The following is a 21,312-nucleotide window of genomic DNA, read 5'->3' as shown; positions in this document are numbered from 1 at the left end:
CTGCAATGAACATTGGGGTGCATGTGTCTTTTTGAATTATGGTTTTCTCTGGGTATATGCCCAGTAGTGGGATTGCTGGATCATATGGTAGTTCTAGTTTTTAAGGAACCTCCACACTGTTCTCCATAGTGGCTGTATCAATTTACATTCCCACCAACGGTGCAAGAGGGTTCCCTTTTCTCCACACCCTCTCCAGCATTTGTTGTTTGTAGATTTTCTGAGGATGCCTATTCTAACTGGTGTGAGGTGATACCTCATTGTAGTTTTGATTTGCATTTCTCTAATAATTAGTGAGGTTGAGCAAATTTTCATGTGCTTCTTGGCCATCTGTATGTCTTCTTTGGAGAAATGTCTATTTAGGTCTTTTGCCCATTTTTGGATTGGGTTTTTTTTTTACTATTGAGCTGTTGAGCTGTTTATACATTTTGGAGATTAATCTTTTGTCTGCTGATTCATTTGCAAATATTTTCTCCCATTCAGAGGGTTGTCTTTTCATCTTGTTTATGGTTTCCTTTGCTGTGCAAAAGCTTTGAAGTTTCATTAGGTCCCATTTGTTTATTTTTGTTTTTATTTCCATTACTCTAGGAGATGGATCAAAAAAGATCTTTCTGTGATTTCTGTCAAAGAGTGTTCTTCCTATGTTTTCCTCTAAGAATTTTATAGTGTCTGGTCTTACATTTAGGTCTCTAATCCATTTTGAGTTTATTTTTGTGTATGGTGTTAGGGAGTGCTCTAATTTCATTCTTTTACATGTAGCTGTCCAGTTTTCCCAGCACCACTTATGAAGAGACTCTCTTTTCTCCATTGTATATCTTTGACTCCTTTGTCATAGATTAGTTGATCATAGATGCGTGGGTTTATCTCTGGGCTTTCTATCTTGTTCCATTGATTTATGTTTCTGTTTTTGTGCCAGTACCATATTGTCTTGATTACTGTAGCTTCGTAGTACAGTCTGAACTCAGGGAGTCTGATTCCTCCAGCTCTGTTTTCTGCCCCCAAGACTGCTTTAGCTATTCAGGGTCTGTTGTGTCTCCATACAAATTTTAAGATTTTTTGTTCTAGTTCCATAAAAAATGCCATTGGTAATTTGATAGGGATTGCATTGAATCTGTAGATTGCTTTGGGTAGTATAGTCATTTTCACAATATTGATTCTTCCGATCCAAGAACATAGTATATCTCTCCATCTGTTGGTATCATCTTTTAATTTCTTTCATCAGTGTCTTATAGTTTTCTGCATACAGGTCTTTCGTCTCCCCAGGTAGGTTTATTCCTAGGTATTTTATTCTTTCTGTTACAATGGTAAATGGGAGTGTTTCCTTAACTTCTCTTTCAGAGTTTTCATCATTAGTGTATAGGAATGCAAGAGATTTCTGTGCATTAATTTTGTATCTTGCAACTTTACCAAATTCATTGATTAGCTCTAGTAGTTTTCTGGTGGCATCTTTAGGATTCTCTATGTATGGTATCATGTCATCTGCAGTGACACTTTTACTTCTTCTTTTCCAATTTGTATTCCTTTTATTTCTTTTTCTTCTGATTGCTGTGGCTAAAGCTTCCAAAACTATGTTGAATAATAGTGGTGAGAGTCGACATCCTTGCCTCGTTCCTGATCTTAGAGGAAATGCTTTCAGTTTTTCACCATTGAGAATGATGTTTGCGGTGGCTTTGTCATATATGGCATTTATTATGTTGAGGTAGGTTCCCTTTATGCCCACTTTCTGAAGAGTTTTTATCATAAATGAGTGTTGAATTCTGTCAAAAGCTTTTTCTGCATCTATTGAGATGATCATATGGTTTTTATTCTTCAATTTGTTAATATGGTGTATCACATTGATTGATTTGTGTATATTGAAGAATCCTTGCATCCCTGGGATAAGTCCCACTTGATCATGGTGTATGATCCTTTTAATGTGTTGTTGGATTCTGTTTGCTGGTAGTTTGTTGAGGATTTTTGCATCTATATTCATCAGTAATATTGGTCTGTAATTTCCTTCTTTTGTAGTATCTTTGTCTGGTTTTGGTATCAGGGTGATGGTGGCCTCACAGAATGAGTTTGGGAGTGTTCCTTCCTCCACCACTTTTTGGAAGAGTTTGAGAAGGATGGGTGTTAGCTCTTCTGTAAATGTTTGATAGAATTCACCTGTGAAGCCATCTGGTCCTGGACTTTTGCTTGTTAGAAGATTTTTAATCACTGTTTCAATTTCATTACTTGTGATTGGTCTGTTCATATTTTCTATTTCTTCCTGGTTCAGTCTTGGAAGGTTATACCTTTCTAAGAATTTGTCCATTTCTTCCAGGTTGTCCATTTTATTGGCATAGAGTTGCCTGTAGTAGTCTCTTAGGATGCTTTGTATTTCTGCTGTTTCTGTTGTAACTTCTCCTTTTTCATTTCTAATTTTATTGATTTGAGTCTTCTCCCTCTTTTTCTTGATGAGTCTGGCTAACGGTTTATCAATTTGTTTACCTTCTCAAAGAACCAGCTTTTAGTTTTATTGATCTTTGCTATTATTTTCTTTGTTTCTATTTCACTGATTTCTGCTCTGATCTTTATGATTTCTTTCCTTCTGCTAACTTTGGATTTTTTTTTGTTCTTCTTTATGTAGTTCCTTTAGGTGTAAGGTTAGATTGTTTATTTGAGACATTTCTTGTTTCTTGCGGTAGGCTTGTATAGCTATAAACTTCCCTCTTAGAACTGCTTTTGCTGCATCCCATAGGTTTTGGATCGTTGTGTTTTCATTGTCACTCATCGCTAGGTATTGTTTAACTTCCTCTTTGATTTCTTCAGTGATCTCTTGGTTACTCAGTAACTTAGTGCTTAGCCTCCATGTGTTTGTGGTCTTTTATGTTTTTTTCCCTGTAATTGATTTCTAATTTCATAGTGCTGTGGTCAGAAAAGATTCTTGATGCGATTTCAATTTTCTTAAAATTACTGGGGTTGATTTGTGACCCAAGATGTGATCTATCCTGGAGAATATTCTGTGCGCATTTGAGAAGAAAGTGTAATCTGCTGTTTTGGGATGAAATGTCCTATAAATAAAATTAAATCTATCTGGTCTATTGTGTCATTTAAAGCTTCTGTTTCCTTATTTATTTTTATTTTGGATGATCTGTCCCTTGGTGTAAGTGAGGTGTTAAAGTCGCCCACTATTATTGTGTTACGGTTGATTTCCTCTTTCATAGCTGCTAGCAGCTGCCTTATGTATTGATGTGCTCCTATGTTGGGTGCATATATATTTATAATTGTTATATCTTCTTTTGGATTGATCCATTGATCATTATGTAGTGTCCTTCCTTGTCTCTTGTAACATTCTTTATTTTAAAGTCTATTTTATCTGATATGAGTATTGCTACTCCAGCTTTCTTGTGATTTCCATTTGCATGGAATATCTTTTTCCATTCCCTCACTTTCAGTCTGTAAGTGTCCCTAGGTCTGAAGTGGGTCTCTTGTAGACAGTATATACATGGGTCTTGTTTTTGTATCCATTCAGCAAGCCTGTGTCTTTTGGTTGGAGTATTTAATCCATTCACGTTTAAGGTAATTATCGATATGTATGTTCCTACGACCATTTTCTTAATTGTTTTGGGTTTGTGTTTGTAGGTCCTTTTCTTCTCTTGTGTTTCCCACTTAGAGAAGTTCCTTTAGCATTTGTTGTAGAGCTGGTTTGGTGGTGATGAATTCTCTCAGCTTTTGCTTGTTGTAAAGCTTTTGATTTCTCCATCGAATCTGAATGAGATCGTTGCTGGCTAGAGTAATCTTGATTGTAGGTTCTTCCCTTTCATCACTTTATCATGCCACTCCCTTCTGGCTTGTAGAGTTTCTGCTGAGAAATCAGCTGTTAACCTTATGGGAGTTCCCTTGTATGTTATTTGTCGTTTTTCCCTTGCTGCTTTCAATAATTTTTCTTTGTCTTTAATTTTTGCCAATTTGATTACTATGTGTCTTGGCATGTTTCTTCTTGGTTTTATCCTGTATGGGACTCTGCTTCCTGGACTTGGGTGGCTATTTCCTTTCCCATGTTAGGCAAGTTTTCAACTATGATAATCACTTCAAATATTTTCTCTGGTCCTTTCTCTCTCTCCTCCCTTTCTGGGACCCCTATAATGCAAATGTTGTTGCGTTTAATGTTGTCCTAGAGGTCTCTTAGGCTGTCTTCATTTCTTTTCATTCTTTTTTCTCTATTCTGTTCTGCAGCAGTGAATTCCACCATTCTGTCTTCCAGGTCACTTATATGTTCTTCTGCCTCAGTTATTCTGCTACTGATTCCTTCCCGTGTAGTTTTCATTTCAGTTATTGTATTGTTCATCTCTGTTTTTTTGTTCTTTAATTCTTCGAGGTCTTTGTTAAACATTTCTTGCATCTTCTCGATCTTTGCCTCCATTCTTTTTCCGAGGTCCTGGATCATCTTCACTATCATTATTCTGAATTCTTTTTCTGGAAGGTTGCCTATCTCCACTTCATTTAGTTGTTTTTCTGGGGTTTTATCTTGTTCCTTCATCTGGTACATAGCCCTCTGTGTTTTCATCTTGTCTATCTTTCTGTGAATGTGGTTTTTGTTCCACAGGCTGCAGGATTGTAGTTCTTGCTTCTGCTGTCTGCCCTCTGGTCAGTTCATTCCTTTATTGATTACTGTAGAAGCTCTTTATATATTATGGACAGTGTTGATGATTATACACATTCCATTTTTCCTCTCCTTATCAGTCTTCACTTCATCTATGGTATCTTTCAGTGTCTAGACATTTAAAAATTCAATGTAATTAACTTTAACCATCTTTTTTGTTATGACTTGTGCTCTGTGTAACTTCTGTAAGAAATCTTTCCCTACCTCAAGAATACAAACATATTCTATGTTTCTTGTAATTTAAAAAAAAGTTTTGTTTTTCTACATAAAGTTAGGTTTATCAACCTGAAATTTACTTTAGGCTATGCAATGACGGTGTTTTTTCTATGTGTATAACTGATCTATTTTTTTGAAAAATTATCCAAACTATATTTAATCTCAGGCAGGTCTTTCTCCTTTCTTTATAATTTCCACCAATTCTAAAAGTTTTCTTAAATTAGAAAACCCCAAACAAAAATTGAGTCATCTCCTTGAATTAAAAATATAGGAAACTGGCAAAACAATGGTTTTTCATGTTGACAATTCTGAGGCAGAGATATTTTCCCAGAATAATGAAAGGTATGTGTTTATGTATATACATGTGTGTGTGTATCCTCCATATACCGTAAGCTAGTAAATAAAGTCTAATTTTGGTAAATAAATAACTAAAATCTCTACTCTAAAAATTCTTAGCCTGTAATACTTCTGTGATAAAGACAGCTGTTGCTGAAAATGGCAGTGTGGTTTTGATAAATGGGAGGGGGATGTGCTAACGAGAGGGAAAGTATATAGAGAGGAAAACACTCTTAAGTTTCCTAAGCAAGACCAGAAATGGAGATGGAGAATCTGTAAAAAGTGGCAGAACCATATAGTAAAGCAGTTATGATAAGCTTGAAGCCAGACAGCCCTGGATTTGAGTCCTGGGTTTGCCATCTACTAGCTGTGTGACCTGGGGTAAGTTATTTAACCTCAAAGAGCATCAGTTTCCTCAAAGGTAAGGATAAAATACATCCAAAGATGAAAAAACAGGATTAATATAACTAGACATAACGCTGGTAAAGTAACTAGGTCACCTGACTCATGTGCTCTTTAATAAATGATACCCATTATTATTATAAATGGAAGTGATCAAGAAGAAACTCAGGAAACCAAAATTATTTTCTCTTTGAAAGGTATTTGCCATACCTTTTGTAATAATGAATAAATAAATTTCTAGAAATATTAGACTAGTATCAAATACTCTAAGAGAAGGAAAAACTTTACTTTTCAGAACAATTAAGTACCCCTTTCTTGATACTGTTTAAGCTTAAGATATAATTACTGGGTGAAAGACCATGACCAGGTAGGATTTGTCCAGGCATGTAAAGCTAGTTCAAGATTCAAAAATCAAGCAAGGTAATTCAACATATCAACAGGCTAAAGAAGCAAAGTCATAGATCATATTCATTGATACAGAATAAGCATTTAATAAAATCCAACACAATCATAATAAACTCTCAGCAAGTTAGGAATAGATGGGAATTACCTTAACTTGATAATAAACATGTATTAAAAACCTACAGCTTATATCATACTTAACAGTAAAAGACTAAATCCTTTCCCCCTAAGACTGGCAATTATCTACCCTCACCATTCTTATCCAACATAGTGTAAGAAGTTCTAGCCACTGCAAAAAAGACAAGAAAAAGAAAGAAAAGATATATAAATTAGAAAGGAAAAAAATAAAACTCTTTATTTGCAGATGATATGATTATCTACATAGAAAATCTCAAAGAATCTGTTTAAAAAAGTCCTAAAATAAATTAGTTCAGCAACATTGCAGAATACAACATCAACACAAAAATCAGTCACATTTCTATACACTAATAATGGGCATGCTAAAACCAAAATTAAAAACAAAATATCATTTAAAATTGCTCCACAGGAAACTAAACACTTAGGTATACACTGTAAACATGTACAGCATGTGTGAGGTGAGAATTATAAAATGATGATGAAAGAAATCAAAGAAGAACTAAATAAAAGAAAAGACGTACCATATTCATGGATTGGAAGACCTAATGTAGTAGACATGTTTATTTTCCCAAAGTTTATCTAGAGGTTTAACCAATTCCCATCAGAACATAATTACCTGGTGAAAGAAATGAGTGATAAAAATAAAACTAATACAAACCAGTAGCGTGTGTAATGACCGCAGGCTTTTGCTGACATTGAAATGCTTCTGCAGCACGTCTCGCACATTCCTATCTTCTGAGAGACTCTAGAGGAAAAAAATCAAAACAGAATTAAGGAACAATGCAGTTTAAAACCTAACTATAACCTTGTGCCTCACTGGCTGGTGTATCTCATGAACTCTATCTGGTATTTATCCATTATTAAACAGGTGCTGGTCTTACTTGTGGAAAACAAAAATCAAAATCAAATTTCCACTCTATTGTTTTTCTTCTTATCCCTTTACGTTAATTCCAAAGACACCAAGATAAAACATAACCCTTGCTACCACAAAATTTCCAGTCTAAAGAGGGAAACTATACAGTCATACTAATGGGATGATCAAAATGCACCACTAAATGAAACAGAGAATAACGGTTGTTTACTATACTTCAAAAACAAGGTAAAGTGTTACAAAGAATGCTTAAACTGTATGAGTCAATATGCTACAAAGAGCAATCCAGTTATAGGGAACATCATGAACAACGTAGGGAGATTGTGGCATATGGACAGAAGATGAGTAGTAATGTCATCCTGAGTTTCAGCTTTGGCTAAGTGACTGTACGGAAAGACAAAGGCAGGAAAACCTAACTGGAGGCAACTGCAATTGTCCATGTAAGAAACAAAATGAGTCTGGATTAACACAGTGGTGTGAAGACAAGAAAGAATTAAACATATTTATAGAAGACATGTCTGATGGAGAATCAACTGCTGGGGAGCAGCGATGAAGGGTTTGAGAGGGGTTAGAAAAAAATCAAAGATGAAACTATGGGGAACAGAATGTCCCAGGAGAAGTGAAGAGGGAGATGTGGTCAGGAAGTAAAACTTCTATTATAAATGTTTAAGAAGTAAATGGAGGGGCTTCCCTGGTGGCGCAGTGGTTGAGAGTCCGCCTGCCGATGCAGGGGACAAGGGTTTGTGCCCCGGTCCGGGAAGATCCCACATGCCGCGGAGTGGCTGGGCCCGTCCAGCAGGCTGGCCTGCGCGTCCAGAGCCTGTGCTCCGCAACGGGAGAGGCCACAACAGTGAGAGGCCCTCGTACTGAAAAAAAAAAAAAAAAAAAAAAAGAAGAAGTAAATGGAAAAAGAGGAGCAAAGTAAGAGACTGAAAAAGATGTTGAAGACTGGAATAGAATCCAAGAGAGAGCAATAAAACCAGGGGAAGAAAACAAGAGGGACAACACTTCAAGAGGGAAGTGGTGATCAACAATGTAAACTGCATACTTTGTATAACTAAATTAAGATGTATTTTGAGAAGTTGATGGCTTTGGAAATTTAGAGCTCAATAGGGCCCTTTGAAAAAGAAATATCTAAATATATATTTAATATATCAACTTTATAAGTGACTTGGTAAGAGTCAACAACTGCAGAAGCAAGGACTACGGTTAATTTCCCAAAGTTTTTTATTTGTATTACTTTGCTTTATTATTTTATGTTCATCTGGTATGCTTCCAAGGGTATTCAACCCTGTTTATGATACAAATATATATATAGCAACAGCAAGCCCTTTAAGAGAGAAAGAGAAGACTAAACACAGTGACTGCAGTGAATTAGGATTAATGAAAGGTGAGGTTCACTTGGCACCAAAGAAAAGATCAGATGAAAGGACAGTAAAATCAGAGTTGGCAGAGCCAAAAAAGGCTTGGATAAGACTGACATAATTTTTCAAAACTCATCTGCAAAGAATAACGATTCTTTTTCCAAAAAAAAAAAGGCCCAGAAAACTAAGTATTTCTGTATTTCCTAGAGCTGAAACTGTATGTCTCTACTTCTTCCACTGTGAGAAGATCCAGATTCATGAATAAGTTCTAGTCGAATGGGATGAAGTTTTATGCTCTCAGTAAATATATTATCCTAGTTACAGTCCCCATTCCCTTGCTACTGTTTTTAGTCTTCTCTGCCTTATTCAGGGAAGCTGACACATTCCCTTGTCACTGATGAGCACAGGAGTAGCACTTGCAGAAACAAGTTCTTAATGTGCTCACTGCAGTGTGCTTGACCGGCAGGATTACACTAGTACTTGAGGGCTCATGCTGCTCCAGGGATAACTTAGTGGCAGCAGTATATATACTAAATCTCCTAGTCTTCCTGCTAAACATTCTTACCTTTGTTAACTAAACAGGGAAGGTTAAGAAAGTTGGTAGATCTTTCTTGAACTTAGCTATAGCACTTTGTGGGAATTTCCTTTGAGGAGAATTAGCTATGGTCCTTTCATTTAATTAATTAATTTATTTAACATCTTTATTGGAGTATAATTGCTTTACAATGGTGTGTTTCTGCTGTATAACCAAGTGAATCAGCTATACATATACATATATCCCCACATCTCCTCCCTCTTGCGTCTCCCTCCCACCCTCCCTATCCCACCCCTCTAGGTGGTCACAAAGCACCCAGCTGATCTCCCTGTGCTATGCGGCTGCTTCCCACTAGCTATCTATTTTACATTTGGTAGTGTATATACATCCATGCCACTCTCTCACTTCCTCCCAGCTTACCCTTCCCCCCTCTGTGTCCTCAAGTCCATTCTCTATGTCTGAGTCTTTATTCCTGTCCTGCCCCTAGGTTCTTCAGAACCTTTTTAATTTTTTTAGATTCCATATATATGGGTTAGCATATGGTATTTGTTTTTCTCTTTCTGACTTACTTCAATCTGTATGACAGTCTCTAGGTCCATCCACCTCACTACAAATAGTTCAATTTCATTTCTTTTTATGGTTGAGTAATATTCCATTGTATATATGTACCACAACTTCTTTATCCATTCATCTGTCGATGGACACTTAGGTTGCTTCCATGTCCTGGCTATTGTAAATAGAGCTGCAATGAACACTGATACATGACTCTTTGAATTATGGTCTTCTCAGGGTATATGCCTTGAGAGTGGGATTGCTGGGTCATATGGTAGTTCTATTTTTAGTTTTTCAAAGAACCTCCATACTGTTCTCCATAGTGGCTGTATCAATTTACATTCCCACCAACAGTGCAAGAGGGTTCCCTTTTCTCCACACCCTCTCCAGCATTTACTGTTTGTAGATGTTTTGATGATGGTCATTCTGAGCTATGGTCCTTTTAAATGCTCTTTTATACAGATTTTTCTTATACTGCCATGCTGAGATGGTATTTACCCTGCTTACATATTTGGGATAGGGCTAAAACAAATATTCAAGTTAGGCAGGATGTCCAGGTTCAAGTCTATCCTGAAGATATTTCTTGGATGAGATTCCCTAGGTGACCTGTCACCTATACCATTGCTTTTGTTTAACCTTGGAATTAGAAAAACTTGCTGGATAGTCAGCACTGAGTGAAAGGATAGCTCCTTCAGTGCACACCCCCCCTTTTCAGACAGGGCCTCTGGCCATGGTGCTGACATATTTTTTTCAAGTGAAGCTCATTTATGAGCATACCCTAAAGAGAGGTGGCAAATGATGATTAGGATAGGGCAAGAAAATATTAGAACTAAGAGACACAAACTCCAGTGGTATTAGTTCTACCTTATGAAAGAACTGTAAGATTATCAAAAAGGTGACAGGAGAGTGTTCACATTCATTCCTATCATCCTGCCTCTAAATTCAGTGATCAGCAAAGAAGGACCAAAAACCTAGGGTTAGCCACTCTCCATCACATGCTTACCATTTTCTGAGTCATCCAGAGTTATGCTTCACAGTAACTGTCACCATCTACTTCCTTTATATACCCATTCTAGGATCTCAGAATACAACATAGCTGGGAGGGACAGAAAGATGGATGACAGTACAGTATAATCTGGGCTTACGTAGTCGTCTTAGGAAAAGAAAGTGAGCAGGGATAAGAATAATAAAAGCCCTGGGAAAGCACAGACATTTAAATACTAAGACTGCATTTGATCACTAAAGCAATCAGAAAAACACACTGTTGCAACAAGACAATCAGTTCAGGAGTTGTAAAAGGTGAAAGTCTGTGACGCACTCAAAAGTGGATTCAGAGGCCAAAGATTCAGAGCACTGACCCACTCCAGATCCAGGTAAAGGAAAAGACAATGTGAGAGCACCAACTATAAAGTGTTCTTATAGCATGGACTCTTATAATTAGACATAGTATCAAGAAAAACTTGCACGAGCTAGTAAATATCTGAGTCCCAGGAAAAGTTAATTTGGGGAGGAAGGTGGAAGGAAGGACCCACACCTAATTATATCATGACACAGTATCATGATTTAAGGATAAAGTCAATCATTTTGATATACAATTCTGTACAGTTATATTAGGAAAAAAATATGAGATTAACGATTACAACAAAGTAAAAAAGGTAAACCAAAGAATAATATTTAAGGTTTGAATCCTTTATGTAAAAACAAATTTGGCATGTATCAATATATAAGGTCTGAAATTCTATGAACCAAATAATTACTTTGTAGTGAAAGGAGGGAAGATGGGCATGGACATAAGGGAAAATTCTACCTTTTACCATGTATTCTTAAGCACTGATTAAATTTTGTTCGTAACTTTTAATTTTAAAAAACTGTGTCAAAATTAATAGTTCTCACATAAGCTGACTCTATTTTAAAATCAAAATAAGAATCAAGTTTCAGTTATACAAGTTAGGTTCTGCGTAAGTAATGGATAGCAACGTGATTACAGTTAACGATACAGTACTATATACTTGAAATTTGCTTAGAAGATAGAACTTAACTGTTTTACCACAAAATGAAAAAAAAGGAGAAAAGAAAGAAATCTATATGAGGTGATGGATATGTTAAATATTATAGCTTGATTGTGGTATTTCACAATGTATACCAAAACATCAAGTTGTATACCTTAAATATAAGCAATTTCTAACTTGTCAATTATACCTCAACAAAGATGGGAAAAAACCAAGAATCGTTAAAGAGCAAAATAAATGCAAACTTTCACTTTTAATTTGGTATTGATATTTAAGATTTTACAGTAAAAAAATATAATCTATCATTATTGCTATAACATAAAACAATCTTTTAGAGCCAAAGAATATAGACTGTTCAATTCTAAGCAGATCTAATCATCCTCACTCATTAGTATTTAATATTATAGACCAGTTTTTCCTAATTCTTTCATAACCAAGGACTCTATATTATTTTCCACTTTCACAAGGTCCATATTTTTGACATGTAAGATTTATTCAGTAATAATTTTTTTCAAACACAATATTAAACACATATTCACACACATACACTCTCTCCCTTTTCCCTGCCAACTAAAACTTGTCAGTATAAGATAAACTGATGCTAGTACGCTTAGCTGATAAAACAACAGTCTGTACAAATTAGGCTGTTCAACTTAAGTATATTTAGAGTCCACAAGGTTCAGAAGATGTTTAAAACAACAAGTGAGTGTGCATTTGCAACTTAAGACCCTCAGGGCTCCAAGGACTCAAAGATGGGATATGTCAATATAGATAATATAACCAAAGTTGCCACAGTCTGAATTGCCTCTTAATAGACCCAATGAGAAAAACGCTTAAGTTGTTCATGAGAACTGGAAAAGAAAAATCCACACTGGATAGGTAGGTATGAACCTTACTAAATTAATATATTTCTAAACTTATAAATAAAGAAAATAAATATTTAATGATGAAGTTCATTAACAAAGTAATCTAAAATATAAACCAGATACAAATAAATCTCATAAAAGTTCCTTTGAGAAAAAAAATTTAGAAGTATGACATTTCAACTGTTTTTGAAAAGAAAATACACAAACAGAAGAGTATAATTTGTATTAATGCAGTTTTGTGCCACAGTAATATTAGAAATTTTATGCTAACTTACAGATTTTAAAGATTTTCAAGTTTTAATTGCTTTCAAATGGTATAGCAAGACACAAATATTACTTTAATATTATTGTCTTTTTTCCAAACTACCTGAACATTTTCATTCCACTTCTCAGCAAAAATCTTGCCTGGAAATACTGAAGGTAGAGATAATTGTTCTTTAAATATTTTAAGATACTGTGGAAAACCAAATGAATTCATTAAGTGTATCTGCCGGTGGGAAAATCGTGACTTCACTCTCTTTTCTAAGAGTTCCAAAATATCCTTAAAAACAAACAAAAATCTCCGTAAGATGCATATTTAAAATAACCATACCAATGTTAGAGGTATAACTATTTGAACTATCACTTATAATCAGCAATGTTTATCCTGTAATAAACAATTAAGCATTAAAAATGCTTATCCTGTAATACACAATTAAGCATTAAAAAAAATTTAATTATTCCCTTGATCTACTTAGGGCTACAAGGTAGTAGAGGTAAGAGAATGCGGCTTGGAAATAAACCAAGCCTCTGAAAGTATTTTTAATCCAAGCTACTTTTAATCCCCTTCTAAGCACTTGTAAGCCTGGTGATGTCAAACCTTTTTCCAACCATGTTTTTCTCAGCTTATCTTTAACATTGCAAGGCCAACAATAACTACTAAAAAATTATAGCTATCAATAAACAATTTCATACATTCTATGAAGAATTCAGATAAAAATTAATATAATAAAATGTAATTAGACTTATTAACATTCATGAAAATTTAAACATCTTCTTCATTGTTTTATGTAACAAAGACTCAAGAAGCAGCATGTGTAATGGAGAAACATTCAATTCACTAAACTATACAAATTTAAGCTGAAGCCACGCTGGACTTAAGGAACAAACTGTAGAAGAGGAAACTGGCAGGAACACAGTGTGACACTGGTAAATTATTCTGTCTTTTGGCTTTTTTATAACAATATTTGAGAAACTACTTGTATTAGTGCTATTTTTCCTTGAGAAGTGAGGGAGCAAGTTTAGTGTCAATTTTCTATAAAAGAAGAAAAACAAAAAGCTGTGGTGAGGCCCAGAAATACGGATTTTCAAATCTACCCAGATGACTCTAGGTTAAGAAACCAATGATACACAGGAAAGAATTAAAGCGACCAAAAAGGCATCATGGCATCATGGTTAGTGTGGAAAGGAAGACAGGAAAGATTAATAGCTTGGGGTTAGAGTGGAGGAGGGTGAATGAAAACCTGAGATGTGTTTACAGGTTAAAGAAAAATATAGTGACAGCATAAGACAATTAAAAGTTATGTTCAGAGACAGAAATATTATAAATTTACTTTCTACTAAGGAGCAGTTCTAGATCACCCATACAGGTAAGCAATAATTAAGAGCCTGAACTTGGGAATGGAAAGAGATGGAAGTAAAAGAATTTTAGAGGTGAACAGTAACTGATAGTTTGGTGGTGGGCAGTAATGACAGAAATTGGTAATGTGGGGATACAGAGAATAGTAGGAAAAAAAAAATTACTGCCACAAGGAAGAGGTTATTTGCAAACAAAATCACTACTCCATCATTCCTTTTGCTCTTTCCCTATAAACATGGACACATAGATATATACTTAGACTTGAATTACACAGTTGAAGAATTATACATACAGAATAAAAAAGAGCCTCTGATAATATGGCTAAGGAGCTACTAACCCTTTATTTGGTCCCTCACTGGGTCAAAAGCATTTGCCACTGCCACTTCCACCCAAAGGAAGAGCTTTTAGCAAGGAGGAATGTGCTTCCTTAACCACTGTGTTAGATTGCTACATTTTGAAAAGAAGAATAAAGATATGTGGAGAACCAGCCAGATTTTCTGTGAGAGAGGCTTATTATGAAAGCATACATTGTAAGCTCTAGAGCACTGGGGAAGGAGGACAGAGAAAGCCACTCCTTTGAGAAACAGCACTAGCAAGACTGTTGAAAGATGACTTAGTAAAAAGTTTCACATTTCTAAAAAAGGGAACGAGCTGTACAAAAGGAGAATGAGGGCTTGACATAAGCCTGCCATAAATGAAGGAGGAAAAAGGATGAAAGCTACAGATGCATGGCAGCCATAGTATAAGAAGCGGGTGACTCTTAAAAACCAGTTTTACCTGAATTCAATTAGAAAGTTCATACTAGGAGAGTAAAAGAAGGTAAACACACTGCTTCTCGGCCTTTCAGCTAAGATCAAGTATAGTATCTGTTCTTATCAGTTTAATAACCGATATGTGCTCTATCCGAGGACAATGAATTAAATGGATTTCTGGAACTAGGAGATGGAATAGGAACTTGCTCCATCCATTCCACGCATCGACCTGGTACTGCAGTACTTCCAAGAATGGTGCACCCACTTCGGGGAAAAATTTTTTAAAAAAAGAAAAAGAGATAGATAAGGTAAATGCAAAAAGACCTACATAAGCTGTCTGAAGGTACACAGGGTTCAACATACATGGAGTCTTCACAAAGTAATGTGATAGTGACATTAACACTATGGTTAAATCATTCTAAAATCCTCCAAGGAGCAAAGAAGCCACTATCTACAGTGACAGCCTGATAGAGATAATCCCTTCCATTTCTGGAGATGTATACTTACAAAGTTGGGACAGTATCACTTTGAGTTGATTCCAAGCATTTTTAAAATATGGAAAGAATCTTAAATGTAAAAAGTAGAAACTATTAGCAATTTTTATAAAATGGTAGTGAGGTCATTTACCTTTCTCTTTATTTGCTAATGTAGAAATTATATTTATTAGCATAATCTCACTTCACATTTTTTTATTCAGTGATTTGATTAGACGGCAGGAGGTATTAGTCTATCAAGATATGTGATAAATATTTCCTTGTTTTCCTCAATTTGAGTTGAAAAGTGGGATAAATGTGCCAAGTATTGATGAAATACATTTGAAAAATGACCTACATAGTAACTAAGTCAGTAATTAAACTTTAATTTTCTAAATATTATAATCAATTTTTAAAATAGAAACACTTACCAATCTACATGTAAGACCAATAACTGCTACCGGAGTCTGTGCAGACTGAGAAATGTCAAAAAGATTATAGAGGAGTGTTTGGTTTTTATGATGAGCAAAAAGATCAAATTCATCTAATATGAAGATCACTGGGCAACTACTAGTCCGGTCACCTAAGAAAAAATAAGAGTTTTATATTAACAAGCAATTATATCAGCCTTTCTTAAATTTCCAAACTATTTATTACATTTCATTTTTTAAAACTCAATTCAAAAAAAATATATTGATAACCTACTTTGGGTGGGGCACTTACCAATGCTTGTACATTTATTCAACAAAAAAAATTATTCAAAGGACAAAATAGCCCCTATGGCCCTCAGGTAATTCAGTCTAATCACCAGACTCTAGTAGCTTTACTGATGTTAAGAAAATCATTTAAATGACTGAAGATTATTGTTTTTTTAAATTATGTAAACGTAATTCTTCTATCATCAGAAAATTGACAAGGATCTTTTAACACCTACAGAGACCAAAACACTTTGGGATTAAATACAGAGGGACATAAAACTATTACTTCAAAAGAGACTTATTTTTAGTTAGTAGAAATACAAAGTAAATCTTCCCATAGAAATAATTTTTATAAATAACCGTTGTACTGTGAAGTTTAACCAAAGCTACTTTAACTCCTACTAATGACAATTTTAACACTTCTACAATAGGGAAAAGTTCAACATGACTCTGTGGATTTGTTTTTCTCCTCACAACAATGGAAACTACTTCAGCAGAACAATCACTATTACCTTAAGGTCTAAGGCTTTATATTTGCATAAAAAGTGAAAAAAACTGATAATAAACAGATTTATTAATAATAATTATTATCTGTTAGATAATATCTGATAATATTATCCAATAGATAATAAAACATATGCATTAACCTAAATGACATTAAAACCACAGGGACCACTCAGAAGTCTAGACCTACAAAATACAGTACTTTAGTTTTTGATAAAATATAGCATTACATAACAATGGAAAAAGTGGTATATTCAAGATTAGATCTTTACTTTACACCTTACCAAAATAAATTCCAGCCAAATTATGAATTATATGTACTGGATGAAAATATAAGTGAATGTCAAAGTATGAAGGAGAGAAGAATTTTGACTATGTAAAAAATTTTAAACTTCTATTCAGCAGAAAAGTCCAAACCAAACTTAAGAAAGAAACAAGTGCAAGAATTCACATAAGTATGAGATAAACCACCAAAATAAGGCAAAGAACCAACAGGAAAAACACAAACCAGGAAATATCAGTGGCCAATTAAAATTTGATATGAGCATCATCAGTATACAAATTATGCAAATTAAACTAAAATAAAATTTTTTTTCTATTAAATAGGCAAACATGAAAATAATTGTTTTTGAGGTCCTGTAGGAAAAAAGTACTTTTAAATATGTTTAGAAAATGGACCTTCTAGGGTAGTTTGGTAATTAATATTTATTCTTTTAAATGTAGAACCTTTTAATCTAGAATTCTACTCATTGAAATTTACCCCAGGAAATCTGGATGATCATTTAAGCATTTCTTCCTAATTATACAAAATTAGAAATAAAAGTTGATAGCTGGTGATTAATAAATTATAATTCATTATATTAGAATTATAAATTATAGTTAATTTATATTTTTAAAATGAAATATATGAGAACCATAAAAATGATGATGCACCTCAATATTTACTGACATGGAAAGATGCTTACGACATACGATGAGTAAGTGAAAAGATGTATATCACACAACAAAATAGAAAAGATTTTATTCTTATTGAAAATTATGTCTATACCAACGATATACTACAGGTGAATAAAGATATGAAATCAAATGTTAGTTGGAATAATCACTATTATTAGGGACTTCAATGGTCATTATTTTATTCTTTTTTATATTTCTTTGTTTTTGTAAAAGCGTATGATCAAGGGATAAATAAAGCTAAACAATTATTGTTTGATATTGTTAAACATACTAATATTTACCTTTTTTTAAAGCTTCCAGAAGAAATGAAAGGTTTTCGGCAAAGCTTCCCTGAATAACAAAAAGATACCATGACTAGAAGTTTAGTGAAATAAAGAATAAAAGAGGGCTATATGATTCTATATACTGTATAGACACCGTGTATCTGGCCAAAGTCACTGGCCAGATTCTGAGCTGAATATCTCTATGCTTACAATCTAAAACTTAAATACAAAAGTAGAGATGGCATAGCACTGAAAATGGCATTATTATGCCATGTTCAAAATTTTATATTTTCTGGATAAAATCTGTAAAACTGTTAACTTTATTTAAAGGTAATTTTTAAGAGTTGTTATATTCTGAATAGTCAGAGATCAAGAAATCCATTGCACTTTGTATCTTGAAACACATCAGTCTCTAACAAGTCTCAAACTTGTACCATTAAAAAAATTACCATGAATTTAAATGAGATACAAAAGGAAAAGGGAGAAGAAACTTGCCTCAAACATCAGACAATACAACAGTGTTTCTCTATTCAAGAGAATATTATAGAATTTGTATATATCATATCAAATTTGGCTATGTTTACTTGGAACACAGCCAAAACATTTTTGGATACAACTTAAATATTCTGGTTGGAAATTAATAGAGTAGCAGATGCATTATCCAGATGTTCCAGCTTGTGGATAAAGGCCTCATTAAAATATTTTTTCACTTAAGTCCTTAATTTTTACTTCATTCAGATTTCTTAATTTAAAGAAACAGCCAACTTTAAATTTGAGGAGATATACAGGAAAAAAGAAACCCACTTGTTTGTTTCCCAGTAGAGAGAACTGATATAAAATAGCATAACAGGTTTTAAAGAGCTTCTACATATTTTGTGATGATTACATACTGTCAAGTAATACTATTTCCAAGGTAGGCAGGGCAAGAGGTATTTACCATAACATAAACAAAGGCTCAGAGACAATCTGTTGGAAAATCAGTGGTCAAAGTTACTCAAAGGTTGCTTACATTTTGCTATTTTTTTAAAGACTATTATACCTGACATTAAGTGTAAGTATATACTTAAATTCATATGCACATATTATAAGAATTTACTTATATGAGTATATATTTATATAAATATACACATTTATGTGTGTGTGTGTGTGTGTGTGTATATATATATATATATATATATAAAAAAATGAATATACAAGTTTGCTCTAAGTACATCAAAACAGAAAGGGTCTGGGTTAAATCACTTAGTTTCTTAATGCCCAGCCTTTGTCATTTTATGACTTTAGGCACACTAATTATGTTCTCTTAGCCTCAGGTGCCTAATCTATACAACGTAGAAGTTAAACTAATAATCTGTATATGTGGGGATTATGATAACAATAGTGATGACTAGGATGATAACCAACTGTGCCTTGTATTATTTCATATGAATCCAACGCAAATAGCTCTATTTAGAAAAGTCAGAAACACTTATCTACTGGAAACCAAAAGCCAAACAGAGTCTACCTAATAGTAACTCTCCTTTGCCAACTAGGCCGCTATCTTCTACATTACATTCTGGACAGGAGGTAGAACAACAGATTTACAGAAGAAGCATTTGAACTTGCACTTCAAAGACCTGTAGATAGGGACTTCCCTGGTGGTGCAGTGTTTAAGAATCTGCCTGCCAATGCAGGGGACACGGGTTCGATCCCTGGTCCGGGAAGATCCCACATGCCGCAGAACAACTAAGCCTGCGTGCCACAACTACTGAGCCTGCGCTCTAGAGCCCGCGAGCCACAACTACTGAGCCCATGTGCTACAAATACTGAAGCCCACGCACCTAGAGCCCGTGCTCCGCAACAAGAGAAGCCACTGCAATGAGAAGCCTGCCCACCGCAATGAAGATTATCCCCGCTCACCACAACTAGAGAAAGCCCGCGTGCAGCAATGAAGACCCAATGCAGCCAAAAAAAAAAAAAAAAAAGACCTGTAGATAATGGAAGGGTAACACATGATTGGCTCAACTTGTTATAGGTAATTTTTAAAGAATAAAATTACTAAATGTTAGGAGGCTTACACAACTATGTCAGTGTTACTGCAGAACAGAGACACAGTTTAGAGATTAGAGTGACACCACTGAATGATCACCAGTGACCAGAAAATGAACTTGGAACGTCTACAACCTGCTTCAATTGCATTAAGCAGATGAGTCATTTCATTATGAAAATTAAGGCAGCTGCAAGTTAATCATGTTTCCCTTGAGCCTTATAAATCAAGTGGTAGGTAAAAAGTTTAATAAAAGTTCCAAAACATTTCTTATCAGTTTAAGTTATTGATGCTTACTGTCCTGAGATTCCAAGCTACAATAATGAGATGTGGGTAACTTTCTGAGAACATTTTAATAATAAGAGATAACTGACATTTGCACAGCATATTACCATCCTATTTAAAAAAAAAAAAACATAAATGATGTTTAATACTTCTTTTCTTCTTTAGAATAAATCTGTGAGGTAAGTATAATAAGATAATGCCAATTTAACAGGTGAGGAATCTGTAATTCAAAGATATTTATTAGCCATGATTACCAGGTAGTCAATAGTTATAGGGCAAGACTCAAATCCACTTTTTGTAGCTTCAAATTCAATACATTTTCCACTACTCCCATGCTATCCAAGTCTCATAAGACTAGAAATAGACTGCCAGAGTGTAGTATTTTTAAAAACATATTAATCTATCTCCAAGGGTAGAGAATCATAATATTTACCTTACAGATAAAGAAACAAACTCAGATAATATCTACACAAACCTGGATTTCTTGAAGTATTTTATAACTAGTATAACCTACTTCAAAAAAAATCTAAACATAAAGATTTGATGAATAAATGCATCCTAGTACATTGTACATTCTTATAAGAATCTTACATATTTCAATTTAGAATCTCTGAACTCTTCCTACTCTTCCAAAAATATAAACATATCTATGCTATACAGACTTTAATTTGAAGCCTATTTAATAAAATAATGAAAATGATACTTACAAAAACTTTATCTCCAACTACATTTTCCAGATTTAACTGCCTTGTGATTTCCTTTAAGGCAATTTTATCATTGATCTGCAGCAGTCCTGAAATAAAGCCCATTTTAAAGTATTTAATAAAAATGAAATATGTATTTGATACAATGCAGATTATTTTCAAGTAAATTTTCTAATGCTTTTAAAAATTTAACTAGAAAGAAAAAAGTCAAAGCCTGTTAGTGTACATTATTTCCTTTTAAAAACTCAACAGTGAAAACATTTAATAGACTCAAAGAACCATCTTCCTTGGGATTAGTATTTAAAAAAAAACAAGAGACCTTATGTGTCTCCTTTATTAATATTTTTTTAATTTCTAAAAATACTGTGTACAGTGTGCTAAAGTAAAAGTTGTTAAACAAGGATTTAGTTTTTAAAATATAGTTATTAATGCAGATTTAAAACACACTAGTAAATTAAGGTTCATAACATAAAAAGCTCACATGGCTTACATCATTTCCAATAACAAAATGAGGACATACTTACCATTTAAGTGAACTTGTAATACATTTTCACTCACTTCTTCTACTTCCATTAGTTCTTTCAAAGCATGGTTTATTAACTAAATAATATTAAAAAGTTTATGAAATATTTAATAATAGGTAAAAGATGATAAGCCCATATTCTTTTTTAAACGATCAGTAATAGGAACAGAATATAAACAGATTGTCATTTAAAAATC

General features: G+C 34.0%; 1 protein-coding gene across 4 annotated transcripts in view; it reads right to left on the bottom strand.

The window, feature by feature from the left end:
* The window catches only part of ORC4 (origin recognition complex subunit 4), a 96,604-nt gene that overhangs the window by 9,208 nt on the left and 66,084 nt on the right, over positions 1-21,312 (bottom strand). For 3 of the 4 annotated variants that reach the window (XM_082657953.1, XM_082657955.1, XM_082657956.1), the window contains 6 exons: positions 21,117-21,192; positions 20,596-20,681; positions 17,596-17,644; positions 15,587-15,738; positions 12,680-12,853; positions 6,774-6,860 (listed from right to left, as the gene is read on the bottom strand). In XM_082657953.1, the coding sequence (XP_082514079.1) occupies positions 6,774-6,860; positions 12,680-12,853; positions 15,587-15,738; positions 17,596-17,644; positions 20,596-20,681; positions 21,117-21,192 (624 nt within the window). The remainder of the gene's footprint in view (positions 1-6,773; positions 6,861-12,679; positions 12,854-15,586; positions 15,739-17,595; positions 17,645-20,595; positions 20,682-21,116; positions 21,193-21,312) is intronic. The other variant, XM_082657954.1, reaches the window with a different exon arrangement.

This window comes from Grampus griseus, assembly GCF_964374135.1.
Source record: "Grampus griseus genome assembly, chromosome: 7".
Lineage (NCBI taxonomy): Eukaryota > Metazoa > Chordata > Mammalia > Artiodactyla > Delphinidae > Grampus > Grampus griseus.
Note: the sequence above shows the minus strand (reverse complement) of the source record. Positions and strands in the feature narration are given on the sequence as shown.